Below are 21,364 nucleotides of genomic sequence, written 5' to 3'. Positions count from 1 at the left end.
CGGGAGCAAAGCCGTGCATCCCGCGGGTTCCTGGCGTGGAAGGAAAGCCGTGCATCCCGCGGGTTCCTGGCGTGGAAGGAAAGCCGTGCATCCCGCGGGTTCCTGGCGTGGAAGGAAAGCCGTGCATCCCGCGGGTTCCTGGCGTGGAAGGAAAGCCGTGCATCCCGCGGGTTCCTGGCGTGGAAGGAAAGCCGTGCATCCCGCGGGTTCCTGGGACGGAAGGAAAGCCGTGCATCCCGCGGGTTCCTGGCGTGGAAGGAAAGCCGTGCATCCCGCGGGTTCCTGGCGTGGAAGGAAAGCCGTGCATCCCGCGGGTTCCTGGGGTGGGAGGAAAGCCGTGCAGTCTCCAGGCTCAGGGCTGGCCCTTGCGAAGAACTGGGGAGTGCCGTCTCTTGCTGACCAGTCTGTCACCATGCTTCAGACTTGGTGCATCTCTGACTCTCTAAAAACCAAAGCACAGCTTGAAACGAAGCAAAGGAACTTGCTATAGATTTGTCTCCCTCCCCAGTGGTGTCAAGTGTTCTCTAAAAAAATGAGAGCAAGCAAGTGAGAGAGGTAGAAAATGAGGCAATACATTGGGCCAGGCACTTCGGAAGCTTGACTGTGGCAAGGAAGGACACATTAAGGTGCTTTCTTACCCAAATGTCGTGTGCTCTATGGATTTTTAATGCTGATATTTTATTGATTCTTTCTATGTCAATTTATATTTTTCATTCCTTGAGAAAATGTGAATAAGTAGGTGATGCTGTTAGTGCTGTACTAAGCAGCTCGACTGGAGGTAAAGCTCAGCTCAGTGTAGGATCCCTACGTGCAATGTGTAACTAAGGTGTAAAACAGATGAGAGAGTAGTTTTCAAGTTACCATGGAGGAGTTTGAATACGTGGATATTTTCCACAGCAGATGCAAAATTAGAAAATAAGGGGCATTTCTATGCTTCTGTCTGAGTTTTTCTGACAGGTTTTGCAAGGATGAAAATGAGGGAAAAGGAATCCAAAGCAGTAGGGTTTGGGTAGGTTTATTGGTGGCTGGCTGCTGGCTCTCACAGCAGCCGTGGGCATTTCTTGACCAACGTAAGAGATGAATCTCAATGCGTGCTGTGGGGTTGTGTCACTTGTTCAGGCAAGTGTTCAACAAAAGATGACTTGGTTCTAAATTTGCAGTTTATTCTAATAATGGTAAAATCTTAGTTAGTGGCTGTGAATATCTTAGGAAAGAGAAATTCTTTGGAACAGATGGTGCTATGGTGCTATGCACCTCACTCATCCTTTCTTGCTCTTTCTGGTTGAGCAAAGACTAAGAAACTCTCAGATTAAACAAGAAACCTCAATTCTATGCCATAGCAGAGTTGGGGAGTGTTTCTGAAGCTGGTTAGAGTGCTGGCCTGAGGTGTTGTCTCCTGCATGCAGGAAACTTGCTGGCTGCAGTGGCAGCGGAACGTGTTCTGTGCTCAGCAGGATTGGGCTCGCCTGGAGCAGGGGCAGTTGTTGATGATTCAGGAGTAATGCTGCAACCGCCCTTCGCTGCTCTTAGGGATGGGTCTGAAATGACTCAGTGATGCTGAGCAGGTCCTCGGCACTGCAAGTCGAAGTGGACTGCTCTGTGTCAGTGGAATAAACCCCGAGTGACTCTGTTTATGTGAAGTTATCACTGTTCTGCATGAAAAAAACCAAAGGCAGAACTTGTTCTGTTGTATTTGCTTTGGCTTCTGCCAAGCAGCAGCATGCAGCACCTTCTGCCTTTTACAGATGTTAATTGTTTAATCAGAAATAAATCAGCCTTCTGTAAGAAAGGAAGATTCCTTACGTATTTCCATTTTGCTTTCTTCTTGCTGCAGACGGCCCTGATTAACAAAGGACCCATTGATGCTTCCTTCAGCTTGATCCCTTCAGCTACAGCTCCAGGCTTCTGCTTCACCTTTTCCCCCCAGGAGGGCATCATTTTGCCAAATGGGCACCAAGTCATCAAGATTTCCTTCAATTCCACTATCCTGGGGCAGTTCATGGAAGAGTTCCTGTTCTATGTGCAGGGATGCCCTGATCCTGTGACCTTCACTGTCAGGTGAGGAGGACTATAGGAGCACGGTGGGCACATCTGTAGCTGTCTCTGGGTTCTCTCTCACCTGCCTTATATTATGATGGAGCAGAGAAAAAAAGGTGTTGTCTAAGGTCTTAGTCTTGGCTCTGGTCCTAGCATGTCCATGCTGAGAGCCAAGGCTTTTTAACCTTGACTTTCGTTTGGACACTGCAGTTGCAGCAGGAAATGAAGTGTAATTGTCTGTGAGAGGAAATCATAGAATCATGGAACGGTTTGGGTTGGAAGGGACCTTTAAATGTTGTCTAGGCCAACCCCCCTCCAGCAAGGGCAGGGACACCTCCCACTAGCCCAGGTTGCCCAAAGCCTCATCCAGCCTGGCCTTGAACCCCTCCAGGGATGGGGCATCCACAGCTTCTCTGGGCAACCTGGGCCACTGCCTCACCACCCTCATCATAGACAATTTCTTCCTTCTGTCTAGTCTGAATCTCCCCTCTTTCAGCTTAAAACCATTCCCCTTCATCCTATCTCTCCATCCCCTGATCCAGAGCCCCCCCCATCTCTCCTCTAGCCCCCTTTCAGCACTGGAAGGTGCTGGAAGGTCTCCCCAGAGCCTTCTCTTCTCCAGGCTGCACACCCCCAACTCTCTCAGCCTGTCCTCGCACGGGAGCTGCTCCAGCCTCGGCCCATCTCCGTGGCTCCTCTGGCCCCGCTCCAGCAGCTCCGTGTCTGTCCTGTGCTGAGGACCCCAGAGCTGGATGCAGCACTGCAGGGGGGGGTCTCAGCAGAGCAGAGCAGAGGCAGAGAATCCCCTTCCTTGATCTGGCCACCTATGACCATACCTTCTATGCTCCCAATACCCAGTTTAACTTTCAAAATCTTGAGTTTTCCCTTTGTGGCTGAGCCAGGGTGGCTCTGTGACTTTCCAGGACGCTGTTTGCCTGGAGGCTGCACAGGAAAGGTGTGGAGATGCCTGCTGCCCAGTCTGGGTGCCCAGGAGCTAGAGTGACTCCTTCGTCCAGACAGCTCATTCCCCCTTGGGCCACGGCAAATGGTGTGATGGTATCAGCTTTGGGCAGTAGATGGTCTGGGACGTCCCACCTTGAACATCCAGCAAGGCCATCAGGGCTTTAGAGATGGGCCAGCCTGGGTGATACTGGAGCCAGCGGCAGTGTTTTTCCAGTCCTCTGGGCAGAATCTATACAAAATGGGTAGCAGCAGCCTCAGCATCGTCTCCGACACTAATGCATTGGGACAGGCTGTCCTAGTGGCTCCTGTGCAGCAGTTGCTACAGTGCTTCCTTTCTCAGCCAGAAAAGTGCTGATGTGGGAGGCGGGGAGCTCTGCAGCAAGGACTGTCACAAGGGCTTGGGCATCATCCCCTGGGCTGGTGCCATTGCAAGAGATCATCCTCACTGAACAACAGGGAGAAGGGGAAAAAAGAAAAGCAAAGCTGACGATAGGAGAGGCGAAGCTCGCTTCTGAGAACCACAGCAGCGTGTGAACTTGCCCCAGCTAGTCCTGACCACAGGCTGGTGGGGTGACGTGGTGCAGGCAGGAGAGCAGCTGCTGGGTGCTCTGGAGCTTTGGGGCTGGCAGGGCAGCCGGCCTCCTGGGCTGCTGCTGTTGGGAGGCACTAGATCAAGGTAGGAAAGGAATGAAAAGGATCTGCAGTCGATTTTTACCAATAAGGTAAGGGAAATGGACAGCAAGGTTATTGCTTTGCCAGAGAAGAGTGGTGAAGTAGGTCTGTTGACCTCAGTAAAGAAACAATTATGTTGGCTTTATGTTTGGAGGGAAAGTGCTGCTTTTTTTGGAAATCAAGAGGGAACATTTCACAATCAAATAATTTATTCTCCCCTGTCCGTCCCCCAGATTGGACACAGGATGTTATTGCATCAGCAGCTTTCTCCTTGAGCAAGGGCAGGTTTTGCTTGTAAAGATGCGCTTCTCACAGGTGGAACACGGTATTGCTTGGATAGTGCCCCTGCCTCTGCCCCGTAGCAGCGCTGCTTCTGGGGAAGGAAACAGCTGGCAGTGGGATAGTTGTCTTTTGCATTCTGCACAACCAAAGTGGACCTTTTTGATGCCCTGGCTCCCAGTGCACGTCCTCCCCTTCCCTGACACCACTCTGCCCTGTTCTGACAGCACCACCCTGGGCTCAGTGCAGACCTTATATCTCAGGAAAGAGAGAGAAGGTCCTTTTCTGTTTTTTTTTTTTCTTCTCCATCCTTGTATTCCTCCTGACTGGTGGCTCCTGTGCAGCCCATCTGATGGTACCCCAGCATCCCCACCTGCTCCCGCACCACTGTCCCCCTCAGCAGTAATTCCCATTGCAGTCTCCTCCTCCCTGAGGTGGCATCTGCCGCCTTCATTTCTCTCTTGCCTTTTTCAAGGATCCCTTATCTCACTCTCCAGCCCCACAACTCAAGCTGCTTGTTTTCAAACCCTTTCAAGTTGTCTGCACACCAGGCTGAGCTGAATCGTTGTCTTCGGGAGGTTTTGAGCACTGGATTTAGTCCCCCATGGAGAAGTTCTTTGGAATGGAGGCGAGCAGGCTGGTGGGACAACGGGCTGCAAAGGAAGGAACGAGGAGGAGTGTTCAAGTGGTTCTTCCTCTCCCACCTTGTGTTATCCTTCCCGCTCTGCGAGGACCCTGATCTCCTGTGATGGGTTTACCCTTGGCTGTCCTGGCAACAACTATAAACATCACCATTGTCAGCTTTCTCCTCAGCACAAATCCAGAACACAGCCTCTTGCTAGCTACTGTGAAGAAAGTTAACTGTTTCAGCTGAACCCAGGGCCTCTCCCTTCACAAACACATCATTTAATGCTGCTGTAAAACATGGCTGTTGCCAAAAACACCGCTTTTGTCCCCCATTTTCTTGCAAGCTGGGTTGGCTCCTTGCCTGAGCCTTCTGGGCAGTCGTTCAGGTTTAGCTTGAGCAGGGATACAGTGTGCTCAGCAGAAATGGCAGTCACTTCCCCACTCGCCTGGCAAGGCTCATCCTTGGCAGTTTCCCAGTGTGATCCCCAGTTGGGGTTGCTTTGGAGGTAGTTTTCCATTGTCTCCTGGCAAGTGTTGTGGCAGAAAGCATGTCTGCTCCTTTTACTCTGTCTAAAGGAAGCTGTTAGGCCTTGGGAGGTTAGGTCTGATGATGGGAAAGCCTTGGAGAGGGAACTTTTCAGGAATTTGCTATGTGACATCCTCAGGAACTGATTAAACTCCAAGAAGGAGAATTATCAGTGGATTGAAACTCAAAGTCAGGTTTTTTTGAGTGTTTTTTGACTATGTAATCAGAAGATGCCCAAACCATAGGTGATTATTCTGTACTTTGAAACCAACCTTAGAAGGTCCTGAATGTGTGTTTTCTTGGTGTTTAGAAAGGGGACACCAGGGATGAACACAGGTCCCTCCTGTGGGACATTGGGGTCTGTTCATGTGCAGAACAGACCCAGTGGCAGTCCCACGAATAAAACCAGAAGGCACAGTTCACTGTGGTCCTTGATTTTTAACTAAGAGGCAGAGCTGGCATTCATTGGCGTGTGGAACTGTTGCCACCCTTGTTGCAGTCAATGGGTGTCTAGATGTTCCCCTGGATTCACATCTCAAAATCGTGTGTGCCTAATGGGTGCGTGGATCCAGATCTTCGGAGGGGACAGAAGTTCATATTCTCCATGGAAACACCAGCTCCAGCTGAGAAATACCAGCACAGGGAACCCGCAGCTGGGAAGGCTGGTTACGAGTCTGCTTTTGTGTGGACACCGCTGTGTCCTTCACATTACAGTTGGGGAAATGGAACCACGGAGCCAGCATTTGTTTGGGGTCCTTCACTGGGCAGCAGCAGCGTGGGGGCAGCCCCTTGGCCCCCCGCCTGCTGGGATGCCCTCGGCCACATCTGCAGCTCTCAGCTGCGGGCTGCTTTGCTCTGGCTGCCTCCTGTCTGCAGGGATGCTGAGCACAAGGGTGATGGGCTGGTTTTAAACCCACTGTGGTTCTGCATCCATCTGAGTGGTGATGAAAGCTGAAAGCGTTGCACTTCTCTAACCAAGTGATGTCTCCTCTGTCTTTGTCCTCACAGTGGCCGTGTCGTCGGACCGACTTTTCATTTCAATGTACCTTCCCTCCACTTCGGTGACGTCTCCTTTGGTGAGTGTTCCCTGAGAGGTCTGTGCATTACCGAAGTGGAGCCCTTCAGCATCAGAGCATCTGTCACCTGTGCTCCTCCGTAGCAGCCTTCGCAGTGTTAAAACCAGGGCTGCTGGTTGCTGAGGTGGTGTTATGCCAATCTGAGATCAAATCGGAATGCAGGAATAGAAAGTCAGTATTTTATGGCATCCCTCAGGTCTGTTCAGCCCCAACCTCCCAATCCTTGGCAGCGGAATGACAGTGCAAGTCCTTGTCCCGGCAGAGCCCAGGGGATGGGACTGCAGGAGAAGGGGGTTGAAGTCACACACTGGCCTTCAGCTGCTCTGGGTAAATGCTCCTGTTGCTAGGCAAGAATGCTGTTTACCCAGCTGACCTTTAGTGTGAGATGTTAATTAGTGCTGTGAGGGCACCTCATTATCACATCCGAGGCAATATGCCCAGGCAGGAGCTCTCCATCGGGCGCTGATGTCTCCTCCTCCTTCCCCACAGGAAGCCCAGCTCTGCTGCCGAGCCAAGCCGCTGGCTGGGCGTCCAGAGCGGGTCCATTGAAATGCAGATTCTGGTTCTCCATCTCAGTCTCACAAAGCACTTTTTACTGAAATGATCTAAAGTTTAAATGTGAAATCAATCGTGGATTGATTGAGGGGCCATTATCATTCTGCACCCAGGCTGCCTCTGTGTTTGCATGCTGTTCATGGGCTTTTTAAGAAAACTCATTACCTTTCCCGAGCTGTTTCCTCCCCTCCCTGCATCACCGCTCTGCTGCTGCTTTGTTTCCTTCTGAATAAATAACAAGAAACGCACCGGGCAGGAATATGGTTATGTAATAGGAGATTCATCCTACTTAATCTGATTGCCTCAATAAGGCCTTTTCAGCTGCAGGCAACTATTGTATTTTTTGCTTTTTAATTGTGCCGCTCACTGTTGTCTGCGTCTGGTGACTTGGCTCTTGTTTGGGACAGTGCAGTCTGCGTTTGTCCTTTTTGTGCAGCTCCTGCCTCCCTGCTGGAGTAACTGCTGGAGGTGGGCAGTGGGCACTGCCAATGGGTGTGGATGAACCAGCTGCTCTGTCTGCAGTTGGTTTTCCTCCCCATCTGTCTTCAAATAAGGCTTGAAAGAGAGGTGTTGTCATTTACACAACACAGCCGCTCGCTCACCCTCCCTCCTTCCAGGGATGGGGGAGAGAATTAAAGGGATGAAGGGAAAAAATCCTCATAGGCTGAGATAAGAACAATTTCATAACTAAACTACAATAATAGTGGAGATAATAATAACGATGGTAATAATAGTAATATATACAAATACATGACTGAGCGATACATAGTGACACTGCTCACCACCCGATGAGCAAGGCTCAGCCTGATCCCAGAGCAGGGAGAGTCCCAAAACCACAATCCCAGAACAGAGATAAGAGCCTGAGTGTCTGGGAGACCGAGACAACCCTGAGAGAGGGGTGACCTGTAGGGAGACAGCCAGGGGCAAGAGAGAGCCCCTCCGGACAGAGCCTCACCTATACGCAGGCCATGCCATGCGTGTTCTGGAATAGACCATCAGCCAGTTTGGGTCTCAGTCCTAAACCTGAGGTCAAATCCTGGGCCAGTAACTGGGGCTGTGCTCCCTCCCAGCTCCTCCTGGCCCTGCAGACACGGGCACAGCAGTGAAGCTGGAAAGTCCTTGGCTGTCCTGGCAGCAGCTGTAACCATCAGTGTGTGATCAGCTTCTGCTCAGCACTAATCCAGAACAGCCTCACACTGCTGCTGGGAAGAGAGTTCCCCCTGTCCCAGCCCAATCCAGGACAGCAGGCTATGGGAGCTGGCCGTGTCTTGCGGAGCTGGCCAGCCAGATGTCCGCTTCAGAGCAGGTTGGGAGTAAAGGCACGTGGGCTGGTGTCCTGTCCCTGCAGAACATCCCTCAGCTATGGCTCCGTCACCGCTGCGTAACAGAGAGCTAATAGCAAAGCTACAGTGGGGTAAAACTTTGCAGGCAGAAACCAAAGCCAGCGTGCAGCGTGGATGTGATGTCCCCGTTTGTCAGGTACGGTGACACGTGGTTCCTGCTCATTTCTCAGCAAGCACCAGGCTTGTCTCTGGTGAAGTGAGCTGAGAGTTGTCCCATGCTCTGGCTGGTAGCCCCAAAACAGGAGATGCCTTAAGGATCCTGCCTAGAGAAAAAGTGCATTTGAGTGCTTAGCATCGTGCTGTAGTTCCCTGTTTCACCCTTCCTTCCTTTTGCTGTCGCTGCTCCTCCGTGACAGCACACTGCTTTTGTGTGCTCAGAGCTGTGGAACTGGTTAGGGAGTTAACATGGGGTTCTGCTGAGTGAATTTTCCAAATAAATGCTCTGTCTGGATGCACACTCATGAGAAACAATTGGTGCTGATTTGGGCACAGATAAGGAAGAGAGCTCCTCCCAATTACAGAGGAAAAACTTCTGGTGTTTGGCATCGCGGAGAGCGGGCACTGCCAAGGAAGCAGTCTCTGATCAGCGTAAAAGGGAACTTAAGTGATGGTTAATTCCTCGCTTAGCTTCTCAATTAGCTGTAATTCAGACTGAAAAGAGCTAAGCTCCAAGCGCAGTTTTATCTTAACAGGATACTTGCACCAGGAATCACGGGATAATTGGTGCATAAATTCATCTTTGTGTCGTTTTTTCAGGCTTTCCCCACACCTTGACGTGTCGCATCAGTAACACCTCCTTGGTGCCCATGACCTACAACCTTCGCGTTCCTGGGGACGGCTCAGGAGAGCCCAGCGTTACCAGTTTTGTTCAGATATCAGACAGCACTCGCCCATCCTGGAGAAAGGGAGCTCAAGGTCACGTCAAACCAACCGAATTTACCATCACGCCTCGCAGAGGGACCATCCGCGCCCTGTCATGGATGGATATTGAGGTGTGGGAAGAGTCTGGCCCTATGTGCTTCAGCAGGTGGAGCTGGAGCTTCACTGGTGTATGAGAGGCCTTTGGTGCTGCTGGCTTTGAGTGTGTTATGAGTCAGATACATGCACTGGTGGTAGGCTTTTGTTAGCTGGGTTACTCTGGGATATTTCCGAAGGAACACTGTTTTGTTTCCGAAATTGTAAGCTGCAGATCGGGTACCGTATGGTCAAGTACAGAAGCCATTCATGGGTTTTTGAGAGCTGCTTAGAGCGGTTTCTTTGATTTAAAACGGGCAGAGGAAGGATGAGGACAGAAGGTGGCTGTTAAAAGGAGGGGTGTCATTGTATAAAGCAGTTTGCTTTTGTTCCCAGTCTTATTTCTCCTCCCTTGTTGAGCAGAAGGAGCTGTGTTCACAGACGTGATCTCCGATGGGGACTGAAAAAGCTCTGGCAGCCCTGAACTGCACAGCATCTGCTGGGCCACGCTTTGCCCTCGGCTTCCCCTTGTAAAGCTGAACTCATTCTGTTGAAGTCAACAGATTCCCTCTGGATTGATACTATTGTAGTCGAGATTAAAAATCAGTCCCTTAATTTTAATACGGTGATGAGTACAGCATTAGTCTATTTGTGCTTTGATTTAGCTTCTGTACACCCTGCAACCTGCACGCTGTCTTTAACAAAGCAGATGTTGTCAGAAGACTTGTGTTGCTCCCAGAAGCTGTGCTCTATCCACAGACCAGCAGAAGAATTAGGGCACAATCCTCTCTTTCCTTACCGTGGAAAGAGAACCAGAGGCCACCATGCACAGCCGCTGTCTTGTGGGCGTGCTGAAGTACGTGACGCTCCTCTCTTCCACAGGTCACCCTATGTTCCAACACGCTGAAGAGGTACGAACTGGAGCTGGTGGTGGACGTGGACGGTGTTGGTGAGGAGCAGTTGGTGTTGCCCCTCACAGCCAGGTACCAGGGCTTTCCTTGCAGCTCCTCAGCTCTCCTTGTGCACTCACTGCCAGCACACTGCCCTGCATGGGGTTTGCTGGCTCCATCTCCAAGAGATAAACGTTTTTCCTGAGTGAGTTCTGCCCAGGTAGATAGAACAGCATTGCTCTGAGAGCACCCGTGCTCGACAGGCGTGATCCTGACCCTTTCTCTAACAGGAACAGTAATTCTGTTTATTCTTGACCTGGAGTTTGGTGCTTGAGGTATAACAGATTTCCAAAGAGCCACCTCTCCTTCGTGCAAGTGGTGGACTTGTGCTGGGTTGCAACCAAGATGCAACCTTCATCTGGGCAAAACTTTTTGGTGTCTGCTTCAGTTAACGAAGGCTCGTGCGAATGGGGACGGGCTTATGAACTGGGGCGGGGGGAAAGGAAGGCAAGATCCTATGAGGGGAAAAACAGTCCTTGGTGTGGAAGGTGAGCTCCGGATTCTCTGCTTTCCTCTGGTTCTTTTGAGCATTAATGTTCTCAGACTTAAGCCAAAAGTGGTTTTTCCTGCAGCCACGTTCAATCCTGCTGTGCTGCAGCGGGTGTCAGTGTGCTTACAAGCGGGATGTGGTTTCCCCTCTCCCAGGCAGAGTTCTCCAGGCAGCGCTTGTGCTGCAGCTTTGTAAAACAAGTGTAAACGGGAACAGAGGGCAAGGGACCCGTGGGGTGAAGGAGCAGGGTAGCTACAGGAACTGGGACAGGGTGAGACCCTGCTCCGTAAGGCAGGTGATGGCTTGTGCTCTCTAGCACTGGGGGGAGCGTCTGAGTTTTCAGGCAGGACAACAGTGATATGGGAGGGGAGGGAGTCGTTTTTACTGAGCCACTGGAGTTTTGTGTTCCTTGAGCCTGGCTGAGCACTGGTTCTCGGTGGGAAGGCTCCTCCAGAGCTCATGCTTTGCTGGGACCATTGGGAGGGTCCTTGGAAGCCTCCTGGGGCAAAAGAGCCCATCAGACAGCTCTGGGACAGGCACCGTGCTCTGCCTGGGTGCCTGGCAGCCTGTGCGATGCTGAGTCTCGAGGCTGGCACCTCCTTTACAAGAGGTTGTTGAGTAAAAGGCGGTTAAAGGCGATTTATCGCTGTAGGGGCATTAAATGTCTATTTGACAGCGACAAATGTATTATGCTTCATTTCATATTATTTGGGGAGTAAACAAATTCTTCACTGAGTGTCTCTAATTCCCCTTTGGGCATCTCTTTGCCTAGATGCGTAGTTCCTCCGCTGCGAGTGCTGAACCCCGTCGTGACGTTTGGACGGTGTTTTCTAAAATTCCCCTATCAGCAGCTGCTGACCATTGTGAACGACAGCAATCTTCAAGGCTGCTACGGGCTTCTTCCTCAGGTTTGGCATCACATCTTCCTCCTGCCTACAAATATTATCAAGGGATTTATTAGAAGCAAAGGGGGTTTGGATAAGACCTTGCTAGGTTATATTCGGGTAGGTTCCTGTTCTCTGCAAACCTTCAGGTGAGAATAGGAACCTACATGAATATAAACTTTAGAAAGCAGTTTAAACTCTTTAGGAAGCAGTTGATATTCTAGTCTTTGGGATGCTTTCATGCAGGAGAACTTAGAGGGTCCTGAAAAGCTGCTGCGAGGAGGCTGCCAGCACAGCAGTGGGTGTTTGGATGCAGTAGCTTTGGGACCCTATGGGGATGCTAAGCCCATAGAAGTCTTGCATCTTGTTTTGTGCCTTTCTGCTTTCTCCTAGGGATTTTTTCAAATGTGTAAATTGCCTTTGGGTAGGTGTCAAGAAGTTTAAAGTTTCCTCCAAGGCCACTCTGAAGCTGGGGTTGATTCTGTCTGTTGTAGGAGCACAAGGAGGATGCTGCTGTGTGGTACTCCAGCTCCGTGCCCTGTGGGATCATCCAGCCTCACAGCTCAGTGCAGGTCCCGCTGACCCTGGAAGCCCAGGTGACGGGAGAGCAGGACACTGTTGCTCATGTCGCGGTATTTGGGAGTGACAAATTCCCACTGGTGAGTATGTGTGGCTTTGTGTGATGTATCTTGGTGGGGGTCAAGTGTACAGGCAGGGTGGCTAATTCCAGGGACCCTTGCGGGGAAGACTAGAACTTGTAATATATGACCAGTGTGGATGAGGCAAGAAGAGATTTATGGCATAAGCAACAGCTAATGCCTAGTGAAGAGGAAGGATGGTGTCCTCTGAGGTGACAATCTGAGTGTCTGACACAGCATTTAATCATGGATATGTGAGACAGGATAAGCCTGGTCTGAAACCCAGCACAATCCCTGGGTCTCATCCTCTGGCTGTGTAAGAAACCGTGCTGAAAGTCAGGCCCATCGTGTCTGAGAAATACCCGTCGGATCTCTGCCAAAAGCCCCAGGCAAAGACACATGAGTCTCCGCACCACTTGCATCTGGAGCACAGAGACTTTTTTTTTCCTACCAAGTTTGGAAATGTCCAGGAATACTTTGCCTCATCCTAAAGCCTCCTGAAAGATGTTTGCATTCAGGCGTACACAACAGCAGCAACAACAGCAAAATGTAGGCAAGTGAACGTTGTATGTAGTGTCCTGGCTTCATCTAGCTGAAATCTAGAACAAATTTAGTTAATTAAACTTTAAAATGATATTAACTTTTGAAGCAACTGTTTTAAAATGTCTTGTCATCTCTCTGAGCATGAAAGGGGGAGTCAGAGGCTTGCTGGGAACCTCAAGCTTCCTGGAACAGAAAGGATGGCTGACATTTTGAGAGCAGTCTGAGGGATTTAAACTTTCATTAAACCAAATGGAAATGGTGCTGCTAAATCCCCTGGATGCCGCTGGACATCTCAACCCAGGCCGTTGTGGATGTGCTCGTAACCTGGTCAGGAGGAGGCCAGACCTTTGCGGGGAAGGCTGAACTCTGACAAAACAGATCATAAGGCACACTTGCCTGGAAAAGGAGGGTTTCTCCCCACCGGAATAACCCCCAGCTGTTGAGCTATGAGCTTAACTACAGGGTTCTTGCAAAGCTTTTACCCTCGGGCTGACAATTTATAGTTTCAAACTTTCCCTTACCTTCATCTTTTTTATCTGGAGAGGAATATGTCAGTTTTCTGCCCAAAGGGCGAATGTTTCAGCTGGAGAATCCTCGCTGTCCCTAAACAAACAGCTAGCACGGGATGGAGCCGAGCATGTGCACCCCACATGCTTTGTGCTCGGTTGCTGTCAGCACCCAGTGAGTGCCAGCGGAAACCTTGCTGGGTGTATCGACAGCACAGACCCGAGTTTCTGGCTGTTGGGCGGGATTCTTTGCGTTTTCTCCAGGACTGCCCTATAGCTTGGGTGTTGTTTCAGTCGTTCCCTGGCCTGGAGTTTTCTGTGCTAGCAGAACAGCTAAACCATCCTGTTATCCAGCCAAACCCGACCTCAGGGAAGTTGCTGCAATGTATTCCAATAAAGCAAGATATAAGCTTGCTCTTGTTGTCTCAGGTTATGCCCTTTGGTATTGATACACAGTCAGGGGAGATATTGGCCAGCTCTTTCCTCCAAGGTGCATAGGGTCCTTCTGTGGGTCTGTCGCCTGGTACGTGGTTTACAGGTGACAGCATGCCAGCTTCCCTGTGGTGTATGGCACCTCCTGGGTTAAGGAGCAGGGAGAAGCCAGCCCTGGGGTTACCGGTGGCCAGGCAGTGCAGTGTGCCGCGGGCAGGGGGTTTGGCAGCTGGCTGTGATCAGAAGTGGTCACTCAAACTGCGGCTGTCTGCCAGAGACAGATGCTCTTCATTCCTAACTGATCAGAAGTGACGTTATGTACCCATGGACAGAGCTGGTGGTGCTGCTGGGGGTGTGTGTAGATGTGGCAATATTACTGATAGCAAAGGTGCCATCTCCTTTTCCTGCCTTTCCGTGTGTCACGTTGCCTGTGATGCTATTGAACGGGGTTTTTCATGTCCCTTTTTAAGACTGTAGATGAGGCAGGGGTTTCTTTATCAGCCCTTTCCTTGGCAAGGATTATACCAGATATCATGCAGCCAGCCAGCCTGGGCATTCTCCAGATGTCATTCTGCTCATCTCTAAAGGGTTCTGCCCTGCCTTTGCTGCTTCTGCCCTGCTGTCACCTGGGAGCAAAGCCAGCTGGTGAGGCACAGCTCTTCCCTCCAGCTCCTTCTTCCCAGGAGCTTTGGGCAGCACCCCCCTGACTGCAGCTCTCTGTGCTTCCCTTCTCTGGAGGGCTAAAATATCCATCATCACGCATGGCTTCAGCTCCTTTTTGAGGTGCCAGCCTTGGTAGGTGATTTTTGGCTCTTGTTTGCACGCAGTAGTGTCCTGTCAAGGGATGAGTGTTTCTGGATGCTGCTCCCTCTGAGCTGGACTAGTGATTCTGACAGCTGTCAGTGCCCTCGCCTGCAGTCAGACATCGTTAAAGGTTTTACATCACAGAGCCTGGTTTCTTTTGTGGTTAAATCATACTCCGTGCCCTCTGGTGAATTGTACAGCATCTTGTCAGCGTTGGGAGTTTTATGCGCTCAGATCCTGTTGAAGAGTTGGGGTGTGTTCAGAACCAGTGCAGTCCAGCCAGGCTGGATAAATTCTCGCTGTTTTGAATGATGGGAGAAGGTGGTTCAGCAAAGGGACCCTCATTCCTCCTCTGATAGTCTCTGCCAGTTCTGCAAGAACAAAACTTTTGGGTGTCAGACTGTCAAAAGAAAAAAATACTGCTTGAATGATGTTGTTAGTAATTAATGTCTGTTATTCATATAATACCAGGAATACACAGAAGCACAAATCAGAGGCAGCTAACTGGCGTGAGCTCTGCGCTGCTGCTGGCTTGTGCTGGTTTTCACAGGTGCAGCTTTGGGGATGTTGAAGAAGTCGCTCTCCAAGCATGGCTGTGCAGAGCTGACAGAGAGAGCGGTGTGGGGCAAGGCTGAGCAGTAGAAGGAGTGGGAACGGGCACGGGGTAGAGTAGCAGGGTGGATGGAGGTGGTGTGAATGCAAGTGTGGAGAAAAGCAAGCGTGGGAAACTGGGTTTCTTTATCCCCTGGATAAAGAGAGCTCATGGCTTTCAGATGGGAGAACTCCAGATCCCACGCTTGCCCCAGGCCTTCTGCATCAGTTACAGCTCTGAAAACTTCAAACAGCTGTCATTATCCCCCAGTCCAGGAGTACCCTAGAGCTGTCTAATATTTTTGAACTTTCCCTGTTGTGTTTTTTTTTTTTTCCCACCTTTCCTACCTGCCTCCTGGAACAGCAAATCCATTTAGTGAGCACTGGAGAAGGACCAGTAGTCTACGTGCAGCCGAGTAAGATAGATTTTGGCAGGATCCAAGTTCTACAGGATGCTTCCCAAACTCTGCACCTCTCCAATCAGACCGTCATCCCTGCACCCTTCTGGGCAGAGATGGTAAGTATCTGTGGGGCTGTTTACCAACAAAAATGACTGATCCATAGCAGCCTGTGACTTGATTTTTATGTACAGGATTTCCATACTGCTGTTTGAGAACATATTCCATCCCAGGGCAGCCAGAGGAGCCTGGCTCCCAGTGCAGTTTTAGCTGCGGCACCCCTCGGTGAAACAGAGTTTGCATAGGTGTTCATGCAGAAATTAGTCTGGATCATTTTTACAAGTTCTCCCTTTATTTTATAGAACGTATTTAGCTCTGAGAGTTGTGTTTTTGGATCTCTGAGATCAAAAGAACCCTGTGGTCCTTTGCTCCTGGAAGGGCCTGGGTTTCCCTGTGATCTCTTTAGCATCTGCCTTTGCTTTGTGTTAAACTCCCGTTAAGGACACAGACCGGGTGTGAGGTCTGTGCTCAAACTGCTGGCAGGGAGGTGAGGGGAGCTTCACACCTCCTGGGGGTCAACAAGAGGCTTGTAAAGATTGTGTAACTTGTGAGCCTGTGGACTCCGTAGCGTTGCAGAGCATCTCTGGAGACTAGCTGGAGAAAAAGGCTGTTGAATTCATGGAGGCTGCATGGCTGGAACAAGCTGCATAGCAGGAGAGCTCGGCTGCTTCCCGGGCAGGGGAGCTGGGCTGGTGCAGCCAGGAAGGGCTCCGGTGCTGGGGCTGGCTGGGATGTGCTCCCCACGGGAGGGGACAGCGAGGCAGGAAAACGGGGTTTGGAGGAGGTTTGTGCTTCTCTGTGCTAGGTGGGTTGAACTTTGGGGCTGGTTAACCCTGGCTGAATTTCCCTCTTGCGGCTTTTCCAGCTGTTTCCCTCCAGTGTCTCTGCCCAGGAGGATCCATGTAACCTCAAAGTGGGGAGTTCCTGCGGCAGCTCTCTTTGGCTCCACAATGAAAATCTGCTTTCCGTCTCTGCAGAGAGCAAACCACCTGGGATAGGTGGGACTGGTGTCTAACGATGGGGTTTGCATGCTTGTACCCCAGGCTGCCCCACAGAGCTGCTTGGGCACTGCTGTCACAGTGTGACACCTTCCTGCCCTCCCCTGGGCAGCTCGCAGCATACCCAGGGGGCTCGCAGGGGTACATCTGTCTCTCCATTGCCTCAGTGCCCTCATTCGTGGTATTGGGCAATAAATCCCACCTGGCTTCACTGCAATCTCTGCAAATGTTGTAGCTGATCACTAAATAGAAGAATGATAGAAGGTGGTTCGGGGCTGGTTTCTTTCCCTGCGGTACAGATGGGCTGTGCTGCTCCACAGTCCCCGCTGCTGACACCGTGGGGTGGATTTCCCCACGCTGAGCATCTCCGCTTCTCGGGACAGCTGCTGACACCGTGGAAGTGTTCAGGGAGGCAGGTCCTGGGAACCTGCTCGATCGGCTGTTTCAACAAGGGCTCTTCAGACTCCTCAGCGCCGTGGTGCTGAGCCTGTCTGATGGGAGCAGCGCTGCACAGGCAGGATGTGCTCCCTCACCCTCGGCAACTGCCCACTTTGATGCTCTTTTGCTACCTCGGCTGAAGTTCTGCCCTTTGATGCTGCTGCCTTAGGCTGCCTGGCAGTTTATTGATGGGAAGAAGAGAGGACTGAATAATTTTGGAGCTAAAATTTGAGACGCATTCAGGTGTCAGGGTGTGCCTCTGAGAGCAGAACTGGCTCTAGCTGTCCCTTAGCCTAGCTGGTGGGTGACTCGGGCATCCTTCATTCACTTGTGCCCCTGAACCCAAGTCTTATTCTCTAAGATGCCAAAGCTGCTGCTTTGATTTCCTGCATGGAGGTTGCTGCAGGATAGCGAGCTGTGGTTTCCCTGTCTCCTTTTTGATGGCTAATCCAGAAACCCGTGACTCTTTGCAGTTAGGCTTGTGGATCACGGTCCTCGCTCAAAGGGAAGAGCTATTGGTTGGAATTTTCCCAGCAGTGTTGGATTAGCACTGTTACAGCATGCTGGCTGGCAGCTCAACAAACTGGGTGAGATTAAGGGGCAGCAACAGGGCGAGTAAAAGGCTGGTGTCGCATCCAAAACAGAAAAAGAAAGTGCTGTAACGCAGATGGCCGTGCTGCCGCCTTGGCGGTGTCCTTAACCGTCACCTGCCAATTGCTGGCATGGTTCAGTCGAGCTCCTCTTGCTTTATGGGAGAAAAGAGCATGGTCTGAGCAAGCAGAGATGGGTTTTGTGGATAACTTCCCTTTGGGATAGCAATTCAAGGAATTACCTGGCGCACCTCTCATGCATGGGCTTTCCCGTACCCCTCTCCGTTGGATGAGTTGTGGGAAGCAGTGGTGAGATGGGGCTTTTTGGGTGTGAAGAGGAGTGCAGGGTCTTCACACCCTAGTCCTCTGTTGGCTTGTCCCAGCTTGCCAGGGCATCCGCAGGCCTGAGACCCTTGGGGCCAGTGTGTCACCCTGTGCTCATCCATTGAATCCTGTGTCTGTCTGATGTACTTCTCCTTGTCAGATTGCTTTCCCAGCTGCCAGACAGCCTGGCCTGTTAGAGCATCCTCTGGATCCAGCAAGGGGAGGATTTGCCTTTTTCCTGGGCAGAACAGATGGGAGGAATAGGCTGACACGGAGGAGCTGTTGCGGCTTAGCCAGGGGGCTGGTGCGACCTGCTGACAAAGGTGGCTGTGTCTCCTCCTTGCTGCTGCTGTCACCTGCTTTCCCTTTTTCCCTCAGTGTCTGATTTTTGCCATATTGACAAGTACAGAAGGTTGTATTGATTAATGGAAGTGTTTGTTCTCCCTGCAGAGAGGAAAAAGCATCTTTCTTTGGTAGTTTCCTGCTTGTTCTTTGTTGCTCTGTCTTCTCAGGGATCTTTTGTTTGGCTCCTAGGGATGACATCTCTTGGCATTGTGGAAGGCAGCTGCGTATCGTGCCTGTGTGAGCAGGAAGGAAAAGGCCAAGCCTAAGGTGTGATTTTTTGTTAATCAGCAGCAGCTTTCTTCCTCCTGCATGACCACCCTGCAGGCTCTGCTGTGTGCTCCCAGTCCTTGCCCTCCCTGCCCCAGAGCCCTGTGCTGTGAACGGAGCTCGCTGCCGCCTGGCTCCCAGCACAGTCCCAGCCAGATGTGTTGTCCTCTTCAGGAGAGCAGCTCCCCTTCCACCTTCCCAGGGATGAGCTACCGTCAGCTTCAACTGGAACTGATGTTGGAGAAGAAATCAAGTTTTGTTTATTTGAAAAAAAGCTCTAACTGTTAGTCTTCTTGCTGGGACTCACTGGAGAAAATAACTGATTTTCAGGCCGCATCTAGAGGCTCTTGGTCAAACCCAGCGTAAGCGGGGAGAGAACACGCAGTTCCATCCCCATGCTCACTTCTCCTCATTAGCGCAGGGTTTTTCATTTGCTAATTTCATTGCTTATTATCTCAAGCTTTTGACAACATTCCCTTTATTAAAGAAACAGCCATATGGAGAGACAGCAAAACACGGAGAGAAACAGAAAACCAGAGCCGGTGAAGAGATGCTGCTTTAGCGATTCCGTTTCTTCTTCTGGCTGATGGGCGATTTTGTTATCGGAGTGAACCGCGCAGGCTGCGGGGAAGGAAGGCTTTGAAGAGCGTGTCGGCATTGTTCGTAGCTCTCTCCCTGATATCGGAGCAGACTTGAATTGGCAAGAGGGTGGTTTTTAAGCCTACAGTTAAAGTAATTATTTTTTTTCCCCAAGCATCGGAATGATTAGCCAGCCTGTCGGCATGGGCAGCACTGGCTGGGCACAGCGTGTGGGCTTCCCCAAGGTGAGCAGAGCTGCTGAAGATAGGGTGTACAGGTTTAACACTTCCCAGAGCTCTCCCACCAGAGCCTCCAAAAGCTCACCTTTGGAATTAAACCATTGGTTTGGTTTTAAAAGGCTGGGTTTTGCTGATACAGCAATACCAGTTTGCTGATTTCCATCCAGTTTGGGGTCTGGTCTTGCCAGAGGCAGAGGGAACCGTTTGTTGTTGCTGGGGATGCCTGGGAGGTCACGGCATCCGTCATGGACAGGGGTCATGGTCGGCACCTTCCAGGCTTGTTCTGGCAACTGGTTATACTACAACCTGAGGCAGGCAGAAGGCTGTGTCCCCCCAGGGTGTGGGTTGCACAGGTTTAGGTCCAGCCCGTGTGGGTTTTAGAAAGAGGGAGCAGAGGTTTAGAGGAGACCTTAGAAAAGGGGCCTGAAACCTGGTCGCAGGGAAGAGGTTTTTATCACATTGAGTATCTTATATGAGTTCATGCCCTTTCAAAATTGCTGTATTTCAGTAACTGACGGAGTTGTTATTCTGCTCATCTAGAGAAACTAAACTTGTTGTATTGTGCTGCACCTGTTGGCCAACTGAATTAAAGGGTAAAAGGCTTCAAGGCAATTATGTTCCTGGAAGCAAGAGTGACTCTGCTGAGTGCCGTTCCCGAAGGAACAGCAGAAGGAGTTTGGTTATTAAATGTTGAGCTTGGCAGCAGCTGGCCAAGCCCTGCACATGTCCTGGTGGGCGAACCCCACTGCGCAGGGCAGGGGCACTGGGAGGACAGGTGGGGTCTGGAGGGGTGGGCTGTGGGCAGGGGACATGGATGGAGACAGGCTTTGGTAGCTCACTCAGCACTCTGCTGTTACCTGAACCAACTGTGATAAATTAGGCTCAGTTGTCAGTAGCAGTGAGTTCCACGCTTTTTTTTTTTTTTTCCTGCCTTTAGAGGCGCTGCCTCTTGATTTCATACAACATCCCCTGGATGGTGCACTGGGGCAGAGGCTAAACCCAGGTGGTTCCCATGCTTTTGTGGATGAGATGCTGCTGCTGAGGTGCCAGGAGAAGGCTGGCTGGTGGTGGGAACATCCAGCCAGCCTCAAGCTCTGATCCTCACCTCCTGCACGGGCTCGGGGTGCTTTGGGGCTGTTTTCTGCCACTGGCAGTTTGTGCGGATAAAAAAGAGCTTTGAAATGGAGACCGCAGAGTCCCCCACTTCAGGACTGATCAAACAGCTGGGGCAAAGCTCCGTGCCCAGCTGATGTAGGACAGGGTTTTATTTCCCCTTCACATGCAAGCTCTGCCAGCAGCGCTGGGTCAGCCTGGCATGGTGGGAACACTCTCACTAGAGCTGTGGCTTGGTATAGTACAGCTGAGTTTTTAATATTGAGTTCTGCTGCTTCTTTCACTCCTGCAAGGCCAGAATGACCAGATCACTTTAGTTAAACTAGCTTGAAGGAGCTTCAAGAGAGCTGATTGCAGTGGCTCCTCAGGCATCCCTTAGGGCATCCATCCATCCATCCATCTCTCAGATGCACGCTGGTGTCCCTTGTAACCATATTTTGGCAGCTCTTATTCACAATGGCAATCAGTCTTGGGGAGAAGCTAATGATGTCAGCGTTGAACTTCTTGATCAAATGATTGATCCCTCCCCTTGCCTAGCACTCGGGGACTCTGTCCAACAGTGTGAGCTCCTTCAGGGACCAACCCAGCCACCCTCTTTGTCTCTGCAGCGCACACACCTATTGCCTCTTCTTGCAGAACATTCAGGGATGTTGTCAGGAGTTAGGTCCTGGTCTCTAAAGTGATGGAGTTTTTTAGCATGGCTCCAAGAGTTTTCTTGTCTCTGGGACACAGCCTGAGCGGGTGGAGGCAGAAGCAGATCTAGAAACCAGAGTGTATCTGCCCTGGCAGAGCCTTTTGGTCCTGGCAGGTCTCCTGTTCAGTGATGTGCTGTGCTGCCCCTTGGACCCACATCAGATGTGAACTGGAGGAATGAGGACACAATGCCCATCACGTTCCTCCAGAGTGGGCTGTTGACCTGGCAGGGCACAGTGGGTCTGCGCTTGGTCATCCTGGCAAATTCAAAGTCTGGCTCTGGCGGGACAGCCTATCATTATTCCTCAGTAATAGTTTCTTGGGTACAATTTACTGCCCGGCTTGTTGCCAAGCTGTGATAAATGAGCTTTGTCACATAGCAGACTTGCAGGTTCACCTCTGGAGCGCAGCTATCAGGTCTCCTTTTCAAGCAAAGCTACCCTGCGTCAG

At 51.0% G+C, this 21,364-nt stretch overlaps 1 protein-coding gene across 1 annotated transcript in view; it reads left to right on the top strand.

Annotated features, from left to right (window-relative positions):
- The window catches only part of HYDIN (HYDIN, axonemal central pair apparatus protein), a 69,911-nt gene that overhangs the window by 46,109 nt on the left and 2,438 nt on the right, over window positions 1-21,364 (top strand). The window contains exons 11-19 of the mRNA XM_010084668.1: window positions 1,835-2,058; window positions 6,113-6,180; window positions 8,835-9,070; window positions 9,915-10,015; window positions 11,245-11,385; window positions 11,581-11,586; window positions 11,880-12,015; window positions 15,235-15,387; window positions 19,989-19,993. Coding sequence (XP_010082970.1) covers window positions 1,835-2,058; window positions 6,113-6,180; window positions 8,835-9,070; window positions 9,915-10,015; window positions 11,245-11,385; window positions 11,581-11,586; window positions 11,880-12,015; window positions 15,235-15,387; window positions 19,989-19,993 — 1,070 coding nt within the window. The remainder of the gene's footprint in view (window positions 1-1,834; window positions 2,059-6,112; window positions 6,181-8,834; window positions 9,071-9,914; window positions 10,016-11,244; window positions 11,386-11,580; window positions 11,587-11,879; window positions 12,016-15,234; window positions 15,388-19,988; window positions 19,994-21,364) is intronic.

The sequence above is a fragment of the Pterocles gutturalis genome, unplaced genomic scaffold (genome assembly GCF_000699245.1).
Source record: "Pterocles gutturalis isolate BGI_N339 unplaced genomic scaffold, ASM69924v1 scaffold1875, whole genome shotgun sequence".
Taxonomy (NCBI): Eukaryota; Metazoa; Chordata; class Aves; order Pterocliformes; family Pteroclidae; genus Pterocles; species Pterocles gutturalis.
The sequence above is the reverse complement of the archived record's forward strand: the minus strand, read 5'-3'. Positions and strand labels throughout refer to the sequence as shown.